The following is a 9,449-nucleotide window of genomic DNA, read 5'->3' on the forward strand; positions in this document are numbered from 1 at the left end:
AAGCACCATTTTTTATCTATACCCTCCTAGTATTATATTGGGTAACTATAATACCTCCACACACTGCTGTAGGTGGAAGGAAGATATTTGTTTCTTTGAAGAATTACTGAGGAGCCCTTCCTCCATCTCGGCCCCCTAACATATGCTATGATGATCCCAATGCTACGGATTACACATGTGCGCATGGGCCGTACATACCTGTTGTGTTCATGCCTCCACTATGATGGGAATGAGCCATAAAGGTCTGTACAATAGACAAGAAAGTGATATTTCAATACATTTAATGCAATATCAGGGGTTGCAAAATAAGAAGAAGCTCAGCAGCCATACACCCTCTGTTCATGTTTTTTATGGTTTGTGCCTCCAAACATGTCAGGCTCAGTTGACCTTGTTGACTTCTTTCAATGGCCTACAGGTGCATTTCCGATAGCTGATCGATGGACAACCCATAGACATCTGTGTGCACATTGCAAGCTTCAACAATACTTGTATCATCCAGCCTGGAGGAGCAGCATTTCCAAGCAGCTTGAGTTTTGAAAAGGTAAGGCAGCCTTCATGTTTCTGTTATACCTGCAAAAGGAGCATTCACTATGCTATGTATAACACATTCTATGTTACTATTGCTTCACTATACCCTTCATACATTTTTTTAGGTATTACACTTGTTTTAAAAAAACAAAAAAAACAAAAAATCAGTTTAGAATAAATTAAATGGTGAATAAAATCAGTTGTGGGTTTATATCATTTATTTTATATTTTTAAGTAATTTGCATTTCTTTTTTTCTTCTCTTTTTTACAAGCTTACATACAATGTGCAATGAATATTTTTGACCCTTTTACACGCACTAGACACATTTTTAGGTACACATTTCTAGTACTGTTTTGGATCCTCGTTTTCCTTCAGAACAACCATTAAATTTTTAGTGGCATAGATTCCACAAAGTGCTGGAATCCACTGGATTGAGCCAAGTGACTTAATTGTCATGTTCAAGCATCAAGTTAGTATTTAGGGGCAAAAAGTGTGTAAAGAAAATATCTCCCACACAATTTCATCACTACACTGAAGCATTGCTACAAGGCAGGATCAATCCAAGCTTTCATGTTGTGTACTCCAAATGTCATAACAGAAACCAAGACCCATCAGAAAGGCAACTTTTCCCAGTTTTGGTGCCTGGTTCTACCTGAAGCGGCACCTGGCATGGCCTGCTGCTGTAGCCCATCTGCTCCAATTTAGGTTTGGGTTCTTGTTGCCTTTTGACCAGAGTGGCCAGTCTTCTCTGACTTCTTCACTCAGAGGACTGACATTCACAGGGTGTTCTCTTTAGAGCCTTTTGTACATGAAAATCTCAGCAAACTAGATGTTTCTCCAATACTCATCGTAGCCCACCTGGCACCAGCCACCTTGTCATGTTTAATCCTTATTATGTAATATGTTATAAATCTTATTATATGGTATAAATCACCTTTCTTCCCTATTCTGATGCTCGGTTTAGAATTCAGCAAATCGTCATGACAGTATCTAAATACTGAAATGCATCGATTGTATGATATAATAATATAGCGCCAACAAATACACAGTGCTGTACATTTAAATAGGAGTTGCAAATGACAGACTGATGCACACAGTGACACAGGAAGTGGAGAGGGCCCTGAACTGAAGAGCTTACAATCTAAGAGATTTGATTCAAGTGGCCTCTGTAATGGGGTGATATATATAGGACAGCAAGTAGTCATTTCTGGAAGGTGATGTGTTGGGAATGGATAAATAGGCAGGTTAAAAATCTGAGTGACTGACAAGGACCACACTGTGATGGCCAGGTTAGTATTTACCAAAAGTGGGCCAAGAGAGGACAACCAGTAAACTGGTGACAGAGTCATTCTGTAAATAAACTTCTTCCTGGTCATTTACCAGGGAGATAACACCTCCAACACACACATTTCCCAATTCTCTCTTCCTCAGCACACGCTCCTAAGGTTCTCTTGTAGAGATTTCTATGTATGCACTTCAATCTCCCAGCATCTAGGATTTTTTGTTTTTTTTGCTTATGTTCACTTATCTTTCAGCAGCTGAGAGCCAGTGCATGAGCATTTACCCCTCAGTGGCCAGTTACCAGCACATGCGTTAGGCCCTGAATGATTAGTCCCATCACGTGTAAACTAGCACCCCCTTGACACACTCATACATGTGTGCTAATTTCTTACCCCAGTCTCCTGTGTTTGTGTGATTTGATGATACCAAATATAATGTTTCCGTTTCACTGACTCCGATCCGATTGCCATGACGACTCCACTGTCCCATTACCTGCCTAAACATTCACCGGCAATAAAGCCCTCTCCATCTCCAGTCTTCCAAGTGCAACCTCTACTGTTTCTAGAATTCATGACAATAATACCTGTTTAGTTTTGGTGTCTCCCTTTTCATTCTCCATTCTTTCACCCTTCTCTCCTACAAATTTTGTCTGCTGTCATACTGCCTTCACTTATCTCTAGCAATATTCTCACACTCCACTGCTATTCTGCCCATTCGTATGCACCTCTCTCCTGCACATAGCATCTGTGGCACTTCTTTTCTGCACATACTGCTTGGAGTCAAAACCTCCAGAATTTTCCCTCCTGAATTTAATACCTACTGTCAAGCTGTGCACACTCTTCTACTGCACAAACTACTCACTGGTATACTCTATGCACTACTTACCTGTCCAAACTGCATATTCTGCCTGTAGGATGCATCACTAGTACTCTCAGGCTTTACTTTTATTTGTAATGAGCACAGTTTTACTTAATGCACATTTTACCTTTCAGGGGAAGGTTTAGCTCATGGACCAGGCAGTAGCCATGGAAAGTAGATTCTTTCCACTGAGGTAAGTGGTATTCTATTGTCTAACTGCATATTTTGTGACGTGCAGTGGTTATACTTTTGGCTGTGTGAGTGGAATGACCTGTATATTGGACAGGAAAGAATGTACATGAGATTGAAGCCTCAGGCAGATATATCATGTGCAAAATAATACAAGTCTTTATTCAAAATAGGAAGGGAAGGCACATTGAGTAAAGAGGGCTCATCACTATGCTGCTGCTTCTTTCACTCTCTAGGCTGAGTCTGGAAATGGGCCCTGCTTGTCTAATATTGCCCTGTGTAATAACGCTATTTGTAATGAGCAGGGCTGTGACGTTTGTGCATAAATCCTAAAATGCATTCTATTTTGTTACAGCAGCAGAGCTTTCCTTGTTCAATTCTGGCGTGCATGCATTATCTGATTACTGGAGTAGTAATAAAATAAAGCAGCAGAAAAGGTGCAAAATTCTTTTGCAGCAAGGAGAACAGTGAGTGGGTACGGTAGTGACCACCAAATCTCACCCCAAATCTTGTAAAACCAGAAGACAGAGGCAGCAGTACCTTAGAATATTTTACACAGCAGATTTACAGGGTCAGCCCCCATAGAGCCTAGGCACGGGGACTGCACTGCTTTTTTTTTCGTTAGGAGTTCAAGATAAAATATATACAGTAGAACTAAAGCAATATAAGGTATGTAAAGACTCTCAATATGGCTCTTTGTAATGTGCAAGGCTGTGACTTTCAATTCTGAGTCTTCAGTTTATGGTAACTCTGACTTTTTTTTCTTTTAATATACTAATGTATTTTCTATGGTTAATTAAAGAATGCAACATTCAAGGAATTTTATCACCTCCAAAGTTCAAAGTTGCTTTTGGGAATAAACTGAAGATCTCCTGGCTAGGAAGCAGATGTAATACTCCCATCTGCCGATGAATGAATCAGGATAGTGTTTGAATCTGAAATCTATAGCAATGTCAACATTGTTATAAAATAAATTTACAAGCATTCATTAACCCTAAAGCTTAAACAAAAGATAAAACTTATAATATAAACTTTGCATAATAGCTCCGTGTTCTCCCCAGTCCCATTTAGCCCGGCACACCACTCTGCTCTTTTCACTGACCACCCGGGTGTTTTTTGTTGGTTGCTGAAAAGTTTGGTCACAATACAGAGGCTGCCACCTGCCTACAGCTTCTTCCCAATGCTGTAGTTAAATAATAGCTTTCCTTCCATAATGAAATAAGGTATTGTTCTTTGGAAAAAATTGCCACCGCAATTTCCTCCTTCATAGAAATCCTTAAATCTGATTTGATTATTTTCAGTGCTGAAAATAGCTATTTAACACTGGCTTGGGTGGGTGGCATTGCTGTTCCTGTCCTGGCCATATCGCTAATAATCTCCAGACAAATGAAGGTGGCTTCTTCTATAGTCTGTTTTAATGAGCAGTCATACTTCTCCACTTCTTTTTATTCAAAAACCTCTGACAGAATTTTTCTTTTTTTTTTGGTAATGGTCATCCTGCTTAAGCAACTTTAGCCACGTGGTTTCATTTAGTTTCAAATGGAATGAAAACACTTCTTGTACTATAGTGCAGAATAAAATGATGTATGGAGGTCAGAATATAGCAAAGCTCATCTGGACTTCACACTAGTGAACTACTCACTGGGTTTTATTCTTACAGCATGGAAGTACTTTAGTTGTGCTATTATCTGTAAAATAGAAAATTCTGGCAAAATTGTATCTTTTCATTGCAATTTAAATTCATTAGGAGTCAGAGCCATTTATTCTTTTCTGACTCCATGGGTCTTTAATATTAAAGCTCCTCAAAGCTGGAGAGGATACACTTTCATCAGTGAAGCTGGGTGATCCTACAAACCTGGACAGGATCTGGCCCAGGATTCAAAACATTTGCTAGCAAATATCAGCAGCCACCCTTTTGGTTGGTTACTGAAAAGTAGTTCACAGTACAGGGGCACTGGACAGTTGGAGCATATTACAAAGATGGTGCAAAAATGGGGCATACTAAGGGGGTGGGAGGTTTAAAATTGAAACAAAGTATAGGGGGCAGTAGAAAGCTGACAGCTGTTAGGGGTTAGTGATCACATTTCAGGTAAGTAACGTTTGAGTTCATCAGGAATGGGCTCTGTTTAGCATTATCAAATGTTAACCCTACAGGTACTGACAATATTTGCCAGTAGAAACCTGCATGTGGTACAAGGCAATGTACTTTGGCACAGAAAAAGCTTATATAGTACAATATGTGCTTTGCATTTGTAGCAGGCATTATGTATTGATGGAATGCACAAAGCAATGATTTTTATTTATTAAACAAGAATAAAAAACATCATTTATTAAACAAGATTAAAAAAAGATCATTTCTGCATTGAGACCCTCAGTAGAACCTATTTTCACTGTTTGCAGTACATTTAAGATTTGTTATAATGTCATATTAGACAGTTGAATCAGAATCACCATTTTCAAGCATACAGTGCATGCAATTAGAAGTGGAACCTCCCAGTAGTAGCAGACATTGTATCAGAGTGTTAACTTCCAAAAAGACAGGGATATAGTGGTCTGAACAGCTTTGCTGAGCTGCCACTTGGTTCAGTATTTATATGGTTGATAAACAGGACTGGATAGCCTTTCTCAAGACTTAGCATTTGGGAATTAGGTCTTGTAAGCAGCAGCCCCTCTTGTGCAGTCCTGGAAAATGAGGAATCTTTTCAGAACCGCCGAGCATTCTCTCCCAATATTTATTGATTAGTGTTTTAAACCTATTCATGGTATGTTCTATCAGTTGCCTTTCAGTTCTTTGATTTTACTCATTGACTGACTAATTGTCAATGAGCCTTGCCTTATATGATAGGGATGAGGATGTGTGTACAGCTTTCTCATTGGATCCAGGAAAAAGTAAATTTCCTAAATCTTGCAAAAATGCTAGACCGTGCCTGATCACCTTCTTGCCTTTCATATCCCTGATAATTATAGGATTGGAGCAACTTTAAATTTAGGAGGAAGCATGAAAGCTTTACTCAAAAAACTGCAATCAGAGTACAAAGAATTAGTCATCCATATTGCCTGTGGTCCCGCTGCAGATGATCTTGTCCCCATTACTGATTTACCATGTCTTGTTCTGCACTGTCTGTGTGGCTTCTGTTTTGTTGGAGCAGCAGAGCTTTGCTCGTTCATTGCTGAAGCGCATGCTTAATCTGATGACTGGAGCAGCAGGAAAGGTGCACAAATTACAGATCCACTAAATAGATGAAGCAAAAGCAGGGTCTCTTAAGGTATAGCCTCCTCTCCAGCAAGGAGAACAGTGAGTGGCACAATAGTAACATCAGCAAAGTACTGAGACCAGAAGTCAGAAGCAGCAGTATCTTAGATTTCTAATCCTCCCTGTTTTTTTTGTTCAGGAGTACTATCAGGTTGAAATTTCTAAACCTACAATAAAGGAATGTTTTATATGAACTTCAGTCTAACTTTTTCATAATCTGTCCAGTGCTATTTTAAACATTACTGTGAATCCACTTTATTTTTTTAATACCAGCGTGCAAATAACATCCAAAGGCAACCGAGTGGTGAAAAATCCTTATGAAGCACATCCCAGGTATGGTTTATTACGTTACTTTTTCTAAGAACTGTTTGCAATAATTCACAGCATCTGATCAGACGATTTGTTCCAGCTGTAATAGAATTGAAAATGATTTGCAGCTGTGTCCAAGATCATTCAACTCACTACCTGTGAGTCTAGGACAGTGTCCTATCCAGTCCTTTTTAGCCTGCTGCACCACCCGACAACTTTTCAGTAACCACCTGGCTGCTTTTGGGTGGTTACTGAAATGTTGGGTCACAATGCAGGGTCTACTTATCGTATACAGCTTCTTCCTACCCAACTTAATTGTAGAAGAATACTGTAACAAACACAACAAGAACACAACATTTATAGTATAGTAGGCACTCCTCACTATAAATTGAATTTTGTAATCTACCTTAGCATTTTTTTTATCTACTGGATGCTGCTGTTTTTTTAAAGTGCATGATAGCATTTAGTTTGTTTGATAACCAGATTTTACAGTCGTGAAGAACCAGAGATCAGCACAATGACTATATTAAGGTCCACTCCAGGGTGTCAGTGATAAATAAGCATTGGGGCAAAAAAGCAAAGTATTTTGCAGTATAGAAAATGTGTAGTAAAAGTGCTCTTAGACTTCAGATCTGGTATAAGGCTACGTACACACGTCAGATGATTCTCGTCCGATAATTTCCTCAGGGCTGATATCTGGCGAGAACCTGTGTACAGCACTCGTGGTTCTGACGACTGTCCTGTCGGATCCATGGATGACGAACGATCGTAATGAAAATGAAGGAGAGAGAGCGCACCTGGGTGCTGCTCCATCATTCTTCTCCTCCCCTCTCCATAGAGCAGAATGGTGCTGTATGTACAGTGCTCGTTCATGCATCATTGTTATGTCACGAATATAATTTGTGACAGTTTATGTAAATATTGATGGGTTGAATTTGAAGTGTACAAAGAGATAACACAGAGACTTGCAAGTAAATTTAAATATTATACTATTTAATAATTAAGACAGATAGATAAAACAATGCAGTAACATAGGTTTAGATATAACAAAAATACTTGCAGAAGTGAGTTGCATACATCCAAGGAGTCCCCCAAATTAATGGCTTGGCAGATGATCACAAAACATGTTGCATACAGTTAGTTCTGGTCAAGACTAGTTAATTAGGTATGGCACTGTGTTTTTAACTACCCAGGAACTAAGACAATGGCCAGTGTTTGACCAGTACTGACCAATGATCATCCCTTAAACCAGTATTTTACCTTATAAGGATACCAGTTAAAGGATATGCTCCATTCCTTTAGGATATTCTCATAAATGGTATACTTATACCAATTTATATTTAGGTAAAGCATTATTGTTGGTGAGACATAATTGATATGAAATAAAATTGTGCTAACCCAACAATCGTTCAGTCTTTTGTCGTTGGAAAGGATTGTGAAAGATCCTTTCCAATGACAATTATTGCACGTGTGTACCCAGCCTAAGTGCTAGAGGTCACATATGATACCCAGACATGAAAAGACATTTAAAACTGGAGCCAAGGTCGGCGGGTGTAGTGGGTTAGAAATTACAGTCAGTAAGCCTTTAGAGTCAGTAACTCCTATGGGAGTCTTTATTCCATCACAATTTTGTATTAACAATTAAGGGACGGTAAATGTTTTCTAAATTGCTTTGACTGAGGCTCACTAGAGAGTCAATTGTGCATGACAAGCAAAGTTAAAGTTCAGTCTGTCACATTGGATAGTGAGTATAGTCAGCAAAGTATTGTGACCCATTCTTTAGTTAACTGATTGTAAAAGTAAGTGGTTGTTTGGAATATTTTACCTGAAATGCAGTTGATTTTTTTTCTTTGTTTTATCTAGGTACCAAAAATCCAACAGGCCTGCATATATAAAGAACTTCCACAAGATATATAAGATAATTGTACGTATGTGTTTTTCATGATTTTTTCATGTGGAACTATGGACTATTAGAAAAATTATATATTTGCAGCAGTTAAATGAGAATTAACTTCTTAGCTTGGCAGTGAGCTTCTGCTATAATTGGCAAGTATGCACAACATATTTTCTTTGTGCTGTCGCCCTGCAGCGATTACAGGTCCTGAACCTGACATCTCTCCAAGGATGTTATATTTTTGTGTACCATGTTTAGATACATTACAACACCACAATGTATTGCAATGCATACAATAAAGCGGGCCTTTTGGTCTGCCAAAAAAAAAACCTTGCATCACTCTGACTTCTCGGTGGTGCTGATGAAGTCGCTGGTAAATGCAGACTTCCATCTCTTCCTCAGTGCATGCTAATGCATTTGGGTTTACACATTCTGAACAATTATAGTGTAAAGGCAGCTGCAAATCTTAACCTACTACAGAGTTTTGCAAGCTACTGTATAAGTAATGTTCAGTTAAAAGTTACTGTAAAACTTTTATTTAATAATTTCTGTGAAATAAACAATAAAAAATGTTGTCTGTTCACTGATACAATGACACCTTTGCTCTGGGCTGATATGGCATTACTGTGGCCAGTGGCACAGCACTGGTACTGCACCATACATCTGTGCTGCTACTATGACTGGCTGCATGGCTTCTCCTGTTCATGCCCAAGTGCCACTGTTCACTCTGGTCACTCCACTTGACAGCCCTGTCTTTAATGTCGATACATCTAGATGCCTGATGTCATGTGTCATGATGCCCTGTAGCAGTAAATTTATCTTCATACTCCTAACCAGAGGTCTTTTTCAGATTCCTTATGGCCAAAAGTATGATCAGAAATGGCTGTTGAATTGCCTTGTCAACGAGTGCGGTGTTCACTTTCGGGCCTTCCAGGTAAACACTTAATCTGTAACTCTCTGTAATATCTTTTTTTCAAGTTTTGCTATTTTTAATATTTTAGTCCACTGGTCCCCAGCTTTTTGGACATCCTTTCTTGTGTTATATCAACTATCATCCTTGTTGACCTATTAAACTATTGCAGCAAATAGCTACTGCTTGCCCATAGTCTCAAATTGTCACCTCCGGGGTACCTTGG

The 9,449-nt window shown here is 38.9% G+C and overlaps 1 protein-coding gene across 1 annotated transcript in view; it reads left to right on the top strand.

The window, feature by feature from the left end:
* The window catches only part of LOC140329576 (nuclear RNA export factor 1-like), a 43,860-nt gene that overhangs the window by 6,003 nt on the left and 28,408 nt on the right, over nucleotides 1-9,449 (top strand). The window contains exons 2-6 of the mRNA XM_072409938.1: nucleotides 416-541; nucleotides 2,803-2,861; nucleotides 6,384-6,443; nucleotides 8,283-8,343; nucleotides 9,164-9,247. Coding sequence (XP_072266039.1) covers nucleotides 2,818-2,861; nucleotides 6,384-6,443; nucleotides 8,283-8,343; nucleotides 9,164-9,247 — 249 coding nt within the window. The 5' untranslated portion in view covers nucleotides 416-541; nucleotides 2,803-2,817. The remainder of the gene's footprint in view (nucleotides 1-415; nucleotides 542-2,802; nucleotides 2,862-6,383; nucleotides 6,444-8,282; nucleotides 8,344-9,163; nucleotides 9,248-9,449) is intronic.

This window comes from Pyxicephalus adspersus, chromosome 4 (assembly GCF_032062135.1).
Source record: "Pyxicephalus adspersus chromosome 4, UCB_Pads_2.0, whole genome shotgun sequence".
In the NCBI taxonomy this organism is placed as follows: Eukaryota; Metazoa; Chordata; class Amphibia; order Anura; family Pyxicephalidae; genus Pyxicephalus; species Pyxicephalus adspersus.